This window comes from Sinocyclocheilus grahami, unplaced genomic scaffold (assembly GCF_001515645.1).
Source record: "Sinocyclocheilus grahami isolate Dianchi unplaced genomic scaffold, SAMN03320097.WGS_v1.1 scaffold31.1, whole genome shotgun sequence".
Lineage (NCBI taxonomy): Eukaryota > Metazoa > Chordata > Actinopteri > Cypriniformes > Cyprinidae > Sinocyclocheilus > Sinocyclocheilus grahami.
In genome coordinates, this window is record NW_015505210.1 from 4,273,830 (window position 1) to 4,291,853 (window position 18,024).

The 18,024-nt window shown below is 36.0% G+C and overlaps 1 protein-coding gene across 1 annotated transcript in view; it reads right to left on the reverse strand.

The window, feature by feature from the left end:
• Positions 1 to 17,085, reverse strand: part of LOC107575311 (transcriptional enhancer factor TEF-1-like) — a 32,947-nt gene extending 15,862 nt beyond the window's left edge. The window contains exons 1-3 of the mRNA XM_016261712.1: positions 16,835 to 17,085; positions 3,878 to 3,942; positions 3,380 to 3,442 (exon numbers count right to left, since the gene is read on the reverse strand). Of these exons, the coding sequence (XP_016117198.1) occupies positions 3,380 to 3,442; positions 3,878 to 3,942; positions 16,835 to 17,036 (330 nt within the window). The 5' untranslated portion in view covers positions 17,037 to 17,085. The remainder of the gene's footprint in view (positions 1 to 3,379; positions 3,443 to 3,877; positions 3,943 to 16,834) is intronic.
• Between the last annotated feature and the right edge of the window lie 939 nt (positions 17,086 to 18,024).

An 18,024-nucleotide genomic window follows, 5' to 3' on the forward strand; every position in this document is an offset into this window, starting at 1 on the left:
AGCTCCTGCACTGTTACTGCTATAAAACCTATTATTTTATTAGATTAAATAAAATCAAATCCTGGCTCAAAGGCAAAGGGTCTCATCATTTCTTTAAATGAATTAGTCTTCTTAAGACGTGACGCTGTGAAAAATAAATAATGCCCATTTAAACGGCTCTACCATGCTTCACTATACAAGCTAAATGGAAAAATAGTTTTCCCATTTAGCTTGTATTTAGCATTTAGCAATAATTGCTTTCAATCGACAAACACTTTAGGCCACCAATATCCCTCAAATGTTGCCGTAACTAGAATGCACAGCACGTAAAGCATGTGGTTAGATTTGATTTTATGCACAATGCTGTTGTTTGCTTTTATCATCATCACTCTTAGTTATTTGTTATGTGGTGATTAATATCTCATTTACTTTCATGTTTGTTGACAAAATTATGTGTATAAATACGCATTATATGTGAGCTCTGTTAAGCAGTCAGCTACAGAGCATGAAAGCAGCAGTCAGACAAACTGTCTGTACTGGAGCGCATATGCTTCAAGAAGAGCCTTTTGTATCATCATACAAACTGCCAAATTAAATGAGTAACCAATCCTATTCCCGCTCTTTCTCCCTTGGCAAAAGCACCACAATAAAAAAAGAAGAAAGAAAGAAAAAAAAATGTATCAGGGGTTTTGCCAGTGGACTGTCATTCGCTATTTAACCACGAGATGCCACAGCTGCTCAAAATCATGATCCTTTGACATCCTCAGGTCAGCCAATGACAACATCAGCATCAACACACCACTATGCATTATGTTGTGTAGTACAATGACAATTTAGAACTATTGTTATTTTAATACAATATTAAAAGATTGCTTTTTAAAATATATGTATACAGTGGGGCAAAAAAGTATTTAGTCAGCCACCAATTGTGCAAGTTCTCCCACTTAAAAAGATGAGAGAGGCCTGTAATTTTCATCATAGGTATACCTCAACTATGAGAGACAAAATGAGAAAAAAAATCCAGAAAATCACATTGTAGGATTGTTAAAGAATTAATTGGTAAATTCCTCGGTAAAATAAGTATTTGGTCACCTACAAACAAGCAAGATTTCTGGCTCTCACAGACCTGTAACTTCTTATTTAAGAGGCTCCTCTGTCCTCCACACGTTACCTGTATTAATGGTATCTGTTTGAACTTGTTATCAGTATAAAAGACACCTGTCCAAAACCTCAAACAGTCACACTCCAAACTCCACCATGGCCAAGACCAAAGAGCTGTCAAAAGACACCAGAAACAAAATTGTAGACCTGCACCAGGCTGGGAAGACTGAATCTGCAATAGCTAAGCAGCTTGGTGTGAAGTGTGAAGAAATCAACTGTGGGAGCACTTATTAGAAAATGGAAGACATACAAGACCACTGATAATCTCCCTCGATTTGGGGCTCCATGCAAGATCTCACCCCGTGGGGTCAAAATGATCACAAGAACTGTGAGCAAAAATCCCAGAACCACACGGGGGGACCTAGTGAATGACCTGCAGAGAGCTGGGACCAAAGTAACAAATGCTACCATCAGTAACACACTGCGCTGCCAGGGACTCAAATCCTGCAGTGCCAGATGTGTCCCCCTGCTTAAGCCAGTACATGTCCAGGCCTGTCTGAAGTTTGCTAGAGAGCATTTGGATGATCCAGAAGAGGATTGGGAGAATGTCATATGGTCAGATGAAACCAAAATATAACTTTTTGGTAAAAACTCAACTTGTTGTGTTTGGAGGAGAAAGAATGCTGAGTTGCATCCAAAGAACACCATACCTACTGTGAAGCATGGGGGTGGAAACATCATGCTTTGGGGCTGTTTTTCTGCAAAGGGACCAGGCCGACTGATCCGTGTAAACGAAAGAATTAATGGGGCCATGTATCGTGAGATTTTGAGTGAAAACCTCCTTCCATCAGCAAGGGCATTGAAGATGAAACGTGGCTGGGTCTTTCAGCATGACAATGATCCCAAACACACCGCCCGGGCAATGAAGGAGTGGCTTCGTAAGAAGCATTTCAAGGTCCTGGAGTGGCCTAGCCCGTCTCCCGATCTCAACCCCATAGAAAATCTTTGGAGGGAGTTGAAAATCCGTGTTGCCCAGCGACAGCCCCAAAACATTACTGCTCTAGAGGATATCTGCATGGAGGAATGGGCCAAAATACCAGCAACAGTGTGTGAAAACCTTGTGAAGACTTACAGAAAACGTTTGACCTCTGTCATTGCCAACAAAGAGTATATAACAAAGTATTGAGATGAAATTTTGTTATTGACCAAATACTTATTTTCCACCATAATTTGCAAATAAATTCTTTAAAAATCCTATAATGGGATTTTCTGGATTTTTTTTCTCATTTTGTCTCTCATAGTTGAGGTATACCTATGATGAAAATTAGAGGCCTCTCTCATATTTTTAAGTGGGAGAACTTGCACAATTGGTGGCTGACTAAATACTTTTTTTTCCCCACTGTATATGGGGTCAGAAAGATTTTTTAAAATAAATTAATACTTTTATTTAGCAAAAGCATTTGAAATATGTTTAAGTTTAAAAGTGACAGTAAAGACATTTATGTCTTTGTAATGTTACAAAATATTTCCATTTCAAATAAATGCTGTTCTTTTGAACTTTCTAGAATAGAAAAATCCTGACAAAAATGTTTCATGGCTTCCACAAAATATTAAGCAGCACAATTATTTTGCAGCAGCACAACATTAATAAGAATAAGAAATGTTTCTTGATCACCAAATCAGCATATTAGAATGATTTCTGAAGGATCATGTGACACTGAAGACTGGAGAAATTATGCTGAAAATTCAGCTTTGCATCACAGGAATAAAAATCATTTTAAAATGTATTTAAATAGAAAGGAAGTATTTCAAATTATAATAATATTTAACAATACAACTCTTTTACTGTATTTTTTACTGTTTTATGCACCCCTGTTTTATAAAATCGAGTCTGAAGGTCTCAAGTCTGAACATTTTGAAACTGGATAGATACTCACATACTGAATAATGTCTAAAGGGGTCATGTCTGCCTTTGACCTTCACACTGTATTTTAAATCGTGTGATTGTCCATGAACAACTTTACTCAAGTCAACCCGTGTATCACACATTAAATATTTCAACGCCTTTCCAAAACAAACACACTTTTGTGCGAAACAGGAAGGAAACGGACAAACATGGTGAAGAAAAGAAGTTAGCCAGTTGACTGCATACTAAGCAGTCCAGTCACAAGCAGGAAATCTAGGTTACAGACAGCCAAACAGCAGGGCACTCGTACACACACATGCACACACACTGTTCAGTACAGATATGGCCTGAGAAACTACACACATACACCCACAGACCTAGACTGGCATGTACCTTTAACTTGGAATGAAATTCTCTGGATTTCCTCCGGGCAAGAACCTGGATATGACTGGAAACCTGGCCACACACACACACACACACACACACAAAAGGAGCATTTTGTAACCATGGAGATGAAAGGCCCCCTGCCATTAGACACAAAAACATGCGCTTTAATTACAAACAGAACATCCAACACAGCCTTTCACGTCATTTGTTCAGGAACAAGAAATAAAGAAAGTGATCGGCTATTTAATCAGTTAAAAATTCAGTTTTTAAGTCAAACTGACTTTACGGTAAAATTGTAAAGATTTGCACTGAATTGAGAACACAAATCAACAGGTGTCCACTCAGTGAAGAACGCTTTGGTAACTAAGGAAGGCAGTGAGCCAGCGAGACAACGTTTGGATAAAGCCATAAACAAAGTCTGGCTCATCACAATGAGAATTTACTGGAAATAGCCTCTATTATTTATTTCATGTCACGCTCAGAACTTAAAGCAGCTCCACTAACCTGCTTTCTCGTCCGTGTCTTTCCCGTTCTGAGTTTGATGTATCTGGCGATTAATTCGTTACGACCTGTAAGAGAAAATAAAGAAATGCATTATATAACCTTTATTTACATTTTTTAAACAAATTATTTCAGTGGCTTCAAACTAAAGTATTTAAGGTTACACCAATACACCAGTGACGACTATAAATATATCTTAAATACACAGTACACATGAAGAATTAGCTGAACTAGTGTACAACAAAAACTAGGTCTAATTATCTCATTTTTAAAAAAAAATAATTGATGACTTACATCAAATGAAGATCATTCAAATACAATATTACAATATTGTGGCAGACGAGTAAATCATTGAATAGACTAAAAATGGCTCAGAAGTCAATATATTGTTTGTTATATTTCGTTATCATTTAACATTAGCCAGTTGCTGTCCTACAACTCACAGTAATTCATTTAAATTAAATTAAATTGTTGATTACAGTACAGTACAGTAAATTAAATTACTTTTTTTGTTGATTTAAAAAAAATGATTAATTACACTAAATTAAAATAAAAAATGCAATTTGAATGATATGGCATAGGCAAATATTATCCGTGCATAACAACTTTAGTGTCTATTCCTCATATAATACTATGACACTGAATTTAAGAAGACTTGAAAGATGGAGCTATGAAAGTATTATGTGAATATGAACTACTGAGCTTATAGTGAACATCATACAATTTTGAACATCATGAAGGTGAGTAGATGATTTCATTTTTGTGTGAACTAGTCCTTTAAGGACAATATCTGACCGCCAGCCAACAAGCAGCGTCAGGGTATTTTAGTCTAGCTAGCCTTTACCCAATGTGCCTGCAGTGTAATCTCTTCTAACCCAGATCTGGGCCTCACTATTCTTCCAAACACAAACACTCACATACACACACACTAACACACTCTGTACGCTCACAATGCGGGCATTCATGCACACTCTGCTCTCAGATCAAAGACACTCCAAACGGCCAGCTGTAAGCATGCTTACTGCTGCATAATTCATTCTTTTCAGTCACTTGAAAACATGCTCAGCTGGACTTGGCAAACCTGGAAAACAACCTCCAGAGAGAAAGGGGACTTGCAGGGACAGAGAAAGAGAGAGTGAGAGAGCCTGTTGACGAGTGCTGAGTTTTGAAAGTCTCCCCCGTGGAGTTTGGTAGACAAATCAAAGCATAAACTGATCAAAAAGACTAGCTCGCTCTCAACAAGAGATAAGATAAACAACACTATCATCTCAGAATTACTGAATGATTATTACTCAACACTCCTTTACAAACAGTATAGTGATTGCATGAGATAATATAAAATAATACTGAAAGAAAAGTTTAGTCATCATGTTCGGTATATTTATATTTTTGATATTTATACTTCCATGCATTTTAATGTTTATAATACCATGCATATTTTAACTTTTTTTATTTAAAGAAGAAACGTATATATAGATATATCTATATATTGGATATATTACATATATTATATAATTGATATAATTTGTATTAAATTATTATGGATTATATATAATAAATAACATATTATAATATAAATGGCTGACAATCCACCAACAACAGGACATCTAAATCATCTGAATCTTCTGATGACTAAGCCATGTTGTTCTCTTAGAAATGTGTTCAGGTTTGGTGATGACTCGCTCGACAACACGGAATCATTAAAAGTGGAATCAGGAGTTGAATCTCTGACCAAGAACAGTACAAGATGTGGTTTAACGGATACACTGAAATTAGCAGAAAAAAAAAACCCTGCAAGGGGGGGTCGATGGCATTCTGTTATAGTGGCATTACAAAAGTGTTGATGTTATGCTGGTGGAGGGCAGGCCACAAAATCCACTGAGGATGTAGTGGGTTAAAGGTCATAAAATTACAATATTAGCTTGATCAGCACAAAGTAAAGCAGCTCTGAGGAACACCCACTGTTTGCAATTACAAGCGAGCTGATAAATGGACCTCACACTGACGCAGGGTTAACCTCAGCGTGTCTTTAGAGGGGAAAGATGGCGCCAAAAATGGAGCTCGTCAGTCATTGTGTATTGACAGCTTTCTCTGCTGTCTGTCTCTTCCAACTAACTAAATGCCTGATGTATAGTTCACATTTGAGGCTTAATGCTATAGAAAAGCAATACAAGTTTTTCATGAAGAGTGTATTCAGCTTGTTTATTTTTTATAATAATATAGCATGTGGTTGCCAGTCAAACAATGGTATAAAGCTATTCAAAACATCATTCAATGTAATTTTTGATAATCAAAATTAATAATCGCAATTACAGTTTCAAGGGAATAATCAACAATTATGATTTTTGTCATAATCGTGCCAGAATCATTAAAAGTGGAATCAGGAGTTGAATCTCTGACCAAGAACAGTACAAGATGTGGTTTAACGGATACACTGAAATTAGCAGAAAAAAAAACCCTGCAAGGGGGGGTCGATGGCATTCTGTTATAGTGGCATTACAAAAGTGTTGATGTTATGCTGGTGGAGGGCAGGCCACAAAATCCACTGAGGAATCATTAAAAGTGGAATCAGGAGTTGAATCTCTGACCAAGAACAGTACAAGATGTGGTTTAACGGATACACTGAAATTAGCAGAAAAAAAAAACCCTGCAAGGGGGGGTCGATGGCATTCTGTTATAGTGGCATTACAAAAGTGTTGATGTTATGCTGGTGGAGGGCAGGCCACAAAATCCACTGAGGATGTAGTGGGTTAAAGGTCATAAAATTACAATATTAGCTTGATCAGCACAAAGTAAAGCAGCTCTGAGGAACACCCACTGTTTGCAATTACAAGCGAGCTGATAAATGGACCTCACACTGACGCAGGGTTAACCTCAGCGTGTCTTTAGAGGGGAAAGATGGCGCCAAAAATGGAGCTCGTCAGTCATTGTGTATTGACAGCTTTCTCTGCTGTCTGTCTCTTCCAACTAACTAAATGAAAGCATGTGATTTATGCTGTGATATCCAAAGCGGAGTGCTTTTCTCAGGATTTTTCAGTTTCTAAAGCAACTGGTACTATGTCCCACAGGGACAATTCACCCAACAATGAGATTTCTGTCAAAACAATCCTGTATGCTTACATTTCAGTATGCTTCTTGCACAAAGCTATCATATGGCTTCAGAAAACTTGGAATATAGTGCATGTTTTTATTTAGTGAGTATAGTATTGATATATTACTTCAATGTTTTTGTGTTCTTTTTTTCACGTTAAAACATTGAAGGCAGTCTACAAAATGTTTCTTTTGTCCTGTAGGAAAAGAAAAGTTGGTTTGGAATGACATGAAGATGAGTAATTGATGACAAAATGTGAACTGTCCCTTTAAGGTGTGATAATACAGTAAAATTGCTAAAGTTCTGCTCATGGCTCTCTGGCCAACCCTTCTTTGCTTTGATTTCAGATAACACTAACTCAAGTCTCTATTCTCCATGCTGAGTCTGTCTGAAGAGAGTTTAGACTGCATGGGTCATTGAAAAGTAAGGGTGACGTCAGAAGCTGAGAAGCGTGGCTCACTCACTCTTGCACTCAAGTTCATCATACGGCAATCATCTTGTCAACTAAAATATCTCTCAGAAAAGTGATGAAATTGGATAAAACAATTTGGTTCACCTCAACAATTTTTGATAAGCTTTGACCATTTCAAATGACCCACAAGTATCGGGGTGTTGGCCTCAGGGTGTGATGGTGACGGGCAAGACAGAAAGCCCAAATCTATGGGACAATGGCTCTGCTGCCCTGCCAGGCCTGATGGATGACTCTGAGGTCTCGGGCTGCTATTAGAATCATAATGGCCTGAACTAACAACACAAAGACTTTCTGCATGAGGTCCATGACTAAGGAATGACGAGTCTAAACTCAGTGCCCAAACTGAGACTGCAATATTCATATCTGATTTCCATGGGCATCACAGAGATCAACAATGTATGTATTGGTTTACATTATATTTTTAGCAACAGAATAAAACAATGAAGAACATAACAGAACAACGATAGCTATAATTTTTAATAATATTAAAATCACAATTATTATTATTATTGTAGAAAGTTCAGGTGGAATTGTGAGACATTATAATTATAAAAATAATAACAACATCAACAACAACAATAATTATATTAATACAAAATATATAATAGTTATTTGTTGTTATCATATAAAACCTAATTTAATTTAATAATAATACAAATAAACTAAATTAATAATATTATATGTTATAAACATATAAAATTTATTATAATAACTATTTAATATTGAATGATTATGGTAAAATGTATATTTATTAAATTACGATGAAATGTTTGTGTAACTGAAAAAACTATGCATAAAAACTATGCATTATAATACTTTTCCAATAACATAAAATGTTCCACAAACATCATTACAAATTTAGAGAACTTCTTTCAACCGCACTTTACTCAACTGCTAATTTTAGAAAGAGCTGAATTGAGATGCTTTTCATCCTTACATTAGTGTGCCGAAAAGACTTCACTCCACCTTTCTGAACAACTTTAATCAAAATACACAGCTACACGATACGTGCAGAAGTTGGATTATGATAAATCAAGGTATTCTGACTTGACTGTCACTACATTGTCCAGTCCCGCTAACATACTTATCATCTACCTGCTCATTTTTTGCACAAGCATAAACGGTGAGGAACGACAAAATGCCATATGGTTATAAGTAAAGGTCAGCCTCCAAAAGCAGATGGTGGTCTGAACAATCCCCTCTCTGGGAGTCAGTCAGCTTAGACTGATACGATCTGCAGGCTCAATGCAGGTGTTTCCCTGAGAGCAGGACCGAGGGGTGCGGCCAACTTTTCCCCTGCCAGATAAAGCCATTCACACACACACACACACATACACACGCTTATGTGTACACACATGCCTGCTACCATCTGATTAGAGTTAGCCAGCTGTCCTCTGTGACGGGAACAGCCCGTAACACGATGACACCCCTCCGTCCGCAAGCCATTTTCAGAGGGAGGGTCTGAGATGAAATTCAAGGCCAGATGGCAAGAGACCGTGACGGACAATCTTTTCTCTTCCAGTAGATACCCCTCATCCCGCCAAAACTGCTATGATTATATAGAGAAATTAATTCTGAGAGGAAAGTCATGGACATGATCAGATGGACCAATACTTGATAAGAGCAATCGGGTAAAAATCAAATATATTCAGTGAGCCTGGTCATCACTATGAACTTTCAAGTCAAACTTTATTCATAAAGCACATTTAAAAAAAAAAAAAAAACTACAGAAGTTGAACCAAGCACTGTAAAATTTAAGAATAAAAGTTTTAAAAACTTTAAAATTGTTACATAAAAACAGAGAGGGAAAATATACACATTTAATAATAATAATAATAATAATAATTATTATTATTTAAAGTGAAAATTAATTTAAAATATATGTTTGTTAAATGAAAAATATTTTCTTATTACATGTTTCTGGTAAAATAAAATAATAAAATGAAATCATCTCTAAAAGGTCCTATTTGGATGACATCGCCAGGGCTACTCAAGTTTCTACCAAAGGGGCCACAGGTAAAAAAACAAAAGTCCTGCCCTAAATTTATTCTCTTTAAATACTTCACATTATGAATGTAAAATGGGTTTTGAGTATGTTTCACAGTCAAACAGAAGAAAGCACAGGAACTGAGGAACCACTAGTACTGCTAGTCTTGAGTCACAGTAAACCACTCACTGCAGTATGCTTGATGTTAAAAGCCCTGAAAGTGTGTACACATATGAAAGTCCGCTACTGAAAGAGCTCTAGAGTCTAGAACACTGAAAGCTTCTCTTCCTGTGATAGAAAAGTATCTGGAAACACAAAGTGGAAGGACTCAGTCTGGAGCTGTTTTCTTTAATGGAGCAATTAAGCATGCCTCCTGTGTGTGCGCAAGAGAGAGTGTGTGTGTGTTTGTGTGGACATGCAAGTGAGTGCAAGTGTGCTTGTCTGACTGTGTCCTAACATGGTGCGCTGGCTGGAAACATCACACCAGCCTGCTGGAAATCACACATGGAAAATCCAAACAACCCCAAATGACCTCTTGCTCACTCCCTCTCAAACTCTGTTTTGCTTTCTCCCTCATTTAGTTTTGCTTGATAAAGTTACTGTGTGCAAACTTCATGAAAGGAGAGCTAAAAATGACATCTGTTTGTCTGCCAGGGTAAACTTGACAACCAAATGATTTTTAGATCAAAGAGAGAAACTTGTATAACAACAAAGGCAGACTGACTGAGCTAATGTGTATTTACATGTTATGATCACCCAAAATAAGATGTATGGTTTCAATTATACTATTTTTAATGAGCTTGAGCTTTTGGAGTTGAAGCCTTGTTCACAAGCAGCTTTTTCCACCATCACTGTATACAGTTGTACAGTAACTAAAAACACCTAATAGGGAAGCATGATTAATCAAAGTAAAACTGAAATTGTGATATGACTTAGTACGACTGTCAAATCACAAAGGCAATATAATTAAATACATTTCAGAGTAAACAAATGAGTGAAGCGCAGCACTGTGTTCATTTACACACAACATACTCATGATAATGAGCTTGTTTTCCAGTAAATGCTGATAAAATAAAATAAAATAAAATAATAATAATTATTATTATTATAAAAAAAATACAATAAAAGTATGCACCATCTCTAAAACAACTTTCCCCTTTAGATTACATCACAGTGGCTGTTCAATTAAAATAAATAAATAAACTTTTTTCAATTGCATTTTAAAATCGTAATTAGGGCTGAAACAATTAGTCGACATTATCAACAATAAAAAATTGTTGACAAATCTTTTTGTTGTCGAGTAGTCATTTGATCTCATATGACCTAATGTAAGAACCTGCAATAATGTGGATTATGTTAAGAGAGATTATGATGTGAATAAAATAGTTTATCAAAAAATAAAATGTCTTATCACTTACCTTTATTTTGTTTCTTATCCATATGACTTACAAAAGGAGATGTTAGGCAGAATGATGTCATTCAGTTACCTTTTCATATAGCTAATTAAATGGTGAATAAGAGAGTTTCTCTGTCATCTCAATTAATTAATTGTATAATTGTAATTACATAATATGACTTTCAAAAGTGATTACCTTAATTTATTTGTTAGAATATGTATAACTAAATATTTTAACTAATTGCAAACTGAATAATCAATAAATGTCTACTGATTAATCAGTGGAATAATCGATGATTAGTCGATTAATCGGTCGAATAATCGTTAGATTAATCGATTATCAAAATAATCGTTTGTTGCCGCCCTAATTGTAATCAGATTTTGAGATGTAATTCGAACATAATTACATAAAGTTAAGGGTTTTGAAAAAGTATGAGTGGTTACTGTCTTAACTGACAACAAATAAGTCAAAATATTTCAAAAGACTTAAAAAATCATTCATGCTTCATGTACAAAAACTGTTTAAAAAAAAAAAAAAGGGAGTTTCAGTGCAGAAAAGAATTAAATACACTAATTAGGAACAATACATTTTTTTTTCACCCGCCACCATGATATCAGTGTCTGTTTCAATCACTCATCCGTCTCAAACAGTTAGGAGGTGTGAGGATGAAGCATGCTGTGTCCTGTCTCCTAACTGGCTCTCAGTGAGGTAACATCCAGGCCTCACACACCTATCAAATGCCAAATGAGAACATTAATGCGCTTCAGACAAATTACATAAAGTTAAGGGTTTTGAAAAAGTATGAGTGGTTACTGTCTTAACTGACAACAAATAAGTCAAAATATTTCAAAAGACTTAAAAAATCATTCATGCTTCATGTACAAAAACTGTTTAAAAAAAAAAAAAAAGGGAGTTTCAGTGCAGAAAAGAATTAAATACACTAATTAGGAACAATACATTTTTTTTTCACCCGCCACCATGATATCAGTGTCTGTTTCAATCACTCATCCGTCTCAAACAGTTAGGAGGTGTGAGGATGAAGCATGCTGTGTCCTGTCTCCTAACTGGCTCTCAGTGAGGTAACATCCAGGCCTCACACACCTATCAAATGCCAAATGAGAACATTAATGCGCTTCAGACAGGACTCATTTCTTATGTCCATACGCTCTTCTGGGAGTCTGTACCTCCTTGCACAAAGCCCCTTTTTCAAATTCACACGCTGTCCCTTGAGAAACATAATTAAACTCGGTACCACTGTGAAAGAAAATGGGCAAAATTACTCCTTGGCCCCATTTTATGCAACACAAAAGAGGCAAAGTGCAGGTTCAAAGTGGGAATATACATAGTTCTTTCGTAGACCATGAAAAGTGAAGACTTTTTAAAAAAAATGCCCCACATCTAGGGACCTCCTCTGGAGCACAATGCAGCCATAAACACGAAAAGCAATGTCCTGTGTGATTTTGCAAACACTTCTTTCAGATAACACCGGTTTCCCACCAGAATCTCCCAGCTGAATCCCTCCTTTTCCATCAAACAACATCTCACACTGACAAGCTTACTGTTCCTTAATCATTATGTAAGAAAGTATTTCTGTGTGACTCTAACATACCCGTAGGTGGAAGTGTGGCGCTTTGTCATTCAGAACAGGGATTTTGTAAGGGTTTAAAACATAATCAGATATTTAAGCACAGCGAGTAAACACTTATGGGTGTATTACATGTATATCTCATTTATCATTTTAAAACTATTTTAAAAATGATTTTAATCACAAGGAGATGAAATATAATATGACTATAACACAAGTTCGGTGACTAAAGAGTACTGTTCAATCCAAAATAATCATAATTTTTTTGAGCTGTGGTGCTGACGTGGGTAACATGAGTTTGAATCTGGCTCGCAACATTTATTCTTCCTCAACTTTTCTTGTTAACTTTTCTTTCGCCTATTAGGGATGTGCAAAACTACATATTTGCAGCTAGTTGGTTTATGGCCCGAACGACTAGTTTTAGTTAACCAATCTGTTTTAAGGAAATCCTAAATAATTAGGTTTGTTTTTAGGTAGTTTTATTGACATCAGTTGGACACATTATTATGGGATGTTTACATTAAATATGCTATTAGTTTCATAACTAAATAATAATCATACAAAAAAAACTAAACTAAAAATAAGAAATAAACAATACATTACATAATTAATTATGAATACTTAAATACAACCACAACAACAATACAATAATAAATCAATACATTTTATTCTAAAACTACTGGACTTTACTAACCTCAATTTATTCATAAGAATTGCTAGTTCATATAAATAAAAAGAGAGGCAAAAAGGCAAAAAATATAATCACTGTATTCAATGTACCAGATTTTTAACTGATTTAAATGAATGTGCATTGCTTATCTTTCATCTTTGAAAATAAAGAAAAAATACCTTAAGAAAAGAGTGGGGGTTTGTTTTGTGATTTTGGATCACCTATCATGTACTTCTGCTGATGGCAGAGACTCAACAGCATATAGTTAGCCAGAACAGAATGACGATAACTCCCATAACCACTAGTTTCCCCTGCGGAACGTAATACAACCCAAACTGGCACTAGAGTTTCAGAGCGGGTCTGTTATCCTATTGTTAAAGACACAGCTTAAAATCACAGTATTTCCAATCCTCCGAGGCACACATTATGTTCACAAAGCCCATCACTGCCTGAGCACACCAGTCTATTCATTATTTTACACTCACAATTTGCATTACATTATGAAATGCAGAAAGACATGGTGCTGTAAGGTAAAATTAGGAATGATTCAGGCTCTTTTTGCATGAATAGAGCTGCACACAAAATGTCCTTTAAATTAAATTAAATAAAAGGTATTTTACACTTTAACCAACCCAGCAAGAACAAATATGGCACTGAAATGCCCCAGCAACTGAATAGCATTCATTTTAGGCTTGATATTTTTTTTACAAACATACAACAAACATCTTTAAGCAGTTTCACATATATTTCAAATTATAGAAGTCGTAAAAACATGCTAAATGTTGTACGAACATCTGACAGTAAATACAGTAAATTCAGAATGAAAATAGGTGCACACATGCAAATCAGTGGTAACAGACAGTGTGGCTACTTACAAAATAAGAAAATAAAATATAAAATGAAAAATAATAAAAAATATACACAAAATTATAATTTAAGATGGAATAAGTTTATTATGCAACAGGAAAGAGACTATTGACATTAAAACCTGGCATAGCTATTAGACGGCATTCAATTTTACGGTTTAGCGGTCATTATACTAAAATATATACGACCACAGAATTGCCAAGTATGTTAGTTGTGCTTGAAAATGATACAATACATTTGTTAAGGTGGATATGGATATCGGAATATATAACACTTGAGAAATATTAATTGGCTGAGATTATGTTAAGTCCTCAGTATATCCCCTCAGAAGTGAAACCACTGTGATTAGATCTTTCTTTCATCGAACCCAGTGGGGGACTGTCAAATCTACTTACGGCATGCTTTCTCTGCCTAAAATAAGTACTAGCGACTAGATATCAGAGTCGACACGGAGGGCACTAATCTCACAAAGGAGAAATATGCAACAAACAGCCAAATTTACACTAAAAAAGACATCTGTGAGACGAAAGAAAAAATTTATGGGAAAAACAAGTGTTTTGTTCACCTGTGATACCACATGGCAGCTGCCACAGCGTTTCGTACCATCTATAGCAAAAACTTGAACTCTTTGGCGTGAGTCCAGTTTTCATGCCTCTGTGAGGCTAAAGAGCCCCCTCAGGTAAACAGTGAGATGAGCTGAGCCACGACACGAGGAAAAAAAAAACGACATATTGTTTTGAAATGAAAGGCAGTTGCTATAGGGATGGCTGCTAATTAACCACACAGTGCTGGCAGACCTGGAGAGCGGCAGGACCGGGGACCAGGATCTTGACTTTTATGGATCTATGGTGGGTCCGCTCAGATAAATTAAATCTCAAACAGTTGTTATGGACGATGAAATAACGAAGGTGACGGCAAGTGCAAGGCTAAGGAATGCTACACGTACACCAGCATAGGAGGTGACAGGTTTGCCACAATGACCCAAGAAACCCCCCATGAACATCAGCCAATTTATTTAGAAGGAAATGCCTGAAGGAAAAAAACACTGTGGTCATGGGAACAAACAGGTGTCTGTTAGGAAAGAAATATCCTTTTTGGTATTCATTTAACTTTGTGAAACTTCTTTAAATAAGGTTCAATTTGTTAACATTAGTTAAAACACTAACAATGAGCAACTATTTATTAATCTAGCCTAACTTTCATGTTCATTTATATTTCGACAGGTTGAAAATGCATTAATATGTAGAAATTAACATTAACTATTATTAAATATTAAATATACTAGTATTAAATATACTCGTGGGCTTATGAAACGCTCTCGCACTGCACAAATCAAAAATTTAAATTAATAAAAATTATTGCATTATATAGTAGGAGGTGACAGGTTTGCCACAATGACCCAAGAAACCCCCCATGAACATCAGCCAATTTATTTAGAAGGAAATGCCTGAAGGAAAAAAACACTGTGGTCATGGGAACAAACAGGTGTCTGTTAGGAAAGAAATATCCTTTTTGGTATTCATTTAACTTGGTGAAACTTCTTTAAATAAGGTTCAATTTGTTAACATTAGTTAAAACACTAACAATGAGCAACTATTTATTAATCTAGCCTAACTTTCATGTTCATTTATATTTCGACAGGTTGAAAATGCATTAATATGTAGAAATTAACATTAACTATTATTAAATATTAAATATACTAGTATTAAATATACTCGTGGGCTTATGAAACGCTCTCGCACTGCACAAATCAAAAATTTAAATTAATAAAAATTATTGCATTATATAAGTCGTAGCACATTTTAGATGATAAAAAAGTGACTTATACATACTTAAAAACATGGTAGTAAATGCTGTTTAGATATTTACAATTTTTTGTTAATGCATTAGGTGATCATGATGTTAACAAACTGAACCATATTTTGAACCTCATTATAAAATTTTCCCAAAATTTCAAAGGAAACATTTCAAACAGTAGAACATGGGTGCTTGCAACACCAAGATCATGGGTTCGATTCGAAGGGAATGCATAACTTAAACACCTTAAAATGTCGCAAGAAAACAGCAAAAGGAAATAGCAAGTTGGATTCAAACCTGCATCCCCAGGTGGGCTGCAACCATGAAAAAACTTTCTAAAAAGCAGCACTTTTATGATTTATAAGCTTGTACAATTTTTCCATCAAGCATCCGGATTTAACAACTGTTTGGTTTTCGAGTTGTTCCTAATAAAGACAGCTGGATACAAGTACAAGCAGTGTGAGGAGGCTTCATTGTGGACAAGGCCAAGAGCATGTTCAATATCCTAAGAGAAAAGAAAAGCAGTATTCCCTCTTTCCATGACATCACCCCAGCCGGGAGTTTGAGGGAGGTGTAGAAGGGAGGGGGGAAGCTTTGGGGAATGAGGTGGTGGGGGGGGGATTGGGAGCGCAGCTGGTGTCAGCCGCACGACCATCTGCTCCTGACTAATGGTTCACGCTGACTTTACAACAGAAACCAGGACAGCCAGCCTGCTCCACCGCCTGGCCCGCTGGAGTCCCGTTTTTCCAGTTTCAGAGGCCCGACGGACCTCATAGTTTCACCCTGAGGACAAACAACTAACAACTTCCCTGAGAACTTTCTGATGAACGTGTCCCCCGCCAACTTCAACAAACAACTCACGATTACGAGCAGTCAAAACAAGTTGCAACGACAGTCATAATGTTACACAGCTAGTCAAAATATGTAGGCTGAGATAAAGGTCTGTTAGTAAAACCTCTATATTTAAAGTCAATTTGATGTCAAAGTTGGGTTCAATTCATACTTGAAAAGGTGGTCTGGTTTATGTGAACTCCGGATTCAAACTCAAGTTCTGACCGAGCAATCAAACCAATTGTTGCAGGTTTTCAACTCACCATACATTTTCCCCTCATCGGATAGGATGATTTTCCGTCGTCCGCAGGGTGGGTAGATGGCCAGGGCCTCCTGGAAGCTCTGCTCAATGTCAGGGCTCCACACGCCCTCTGCATCGTTGTCCATTGGCTTATCAGCCGAGTCGCTCATCCTCTCGATATCCTCGCCGGCACTTTCACTGCCACTCCAGCTGCTGGGATCCATGGCAACAGCTGGGATTTCGGAGCCCGAGCCTGGAGAACTCTAGGCACACTGACCTGGGAAGAGCAACCAATAAAAACAAGCAAATGATTGGTCTTGTTTAACTTGTCTTGCTGCAAAGAGTTAACTTAGGTCTCTGAAAACACTTCAATTCAAGCAGGGGTGAACAGGAAGAAAACTTAAATTATAGGATTACAACATTAATTTATTGTGGTATTTCTAATGGTACTTCAAGATACTTAAAAAAAAAATACCATAGTATTACCATAATGCTACCATTATGCAATACAAAATCATAGTAAATGAGTATATTATTTATGACAATTCAGGTTACTTTGAATAAAAGCATTTGCTAAATCTGTATAAATCTATATGCAGTAATGACAATGAAGCAATAAATATTGTAGCCAGGTATTAGAGTTAACTAAAACTAAAAAATTAAATAAAAAATGTTACTTGGAATCAAATAAATGTAAACTGAAATAATAATAAAATATTCAAAAAACATATTTCAGCCATTTGCCAAGGAAACAGTTCTCATTTTCATAACTAAAATGGAAATAAATGACAAAATACAACAAAATTACTAATACTTTAACTAAATGAACAATGTAGCTCAACTAAAGCAAATCTTCTAAATTAAATCCAAATTTTAGATTTTCCAGGCTCTTTTAGTTCATGTCTGTTAATTTTGAGACCATAATGCTACATGCTAGTATTCTCCAAGTGAATTTGTTAACATTTAGATGTACTCATTTAAAATTTGCACTAAGATTTTCATCCAATCAGATGCTCTCTAGAATGAAAATGTCCTGCTCCCTAATAACAACTTACTAGCAAATCATGGCTTATGGCTGTAACATTCTAAAGCCTATTGGCTACTTCAAACTTCCTGTTTAAAGAGGAAATACATCTATGCAGGAAAGAAATTTGGGCCTGTTAAACAATGCCATTGCATTTTCAAAAATGGCCTGTTTACAACTTCACATAG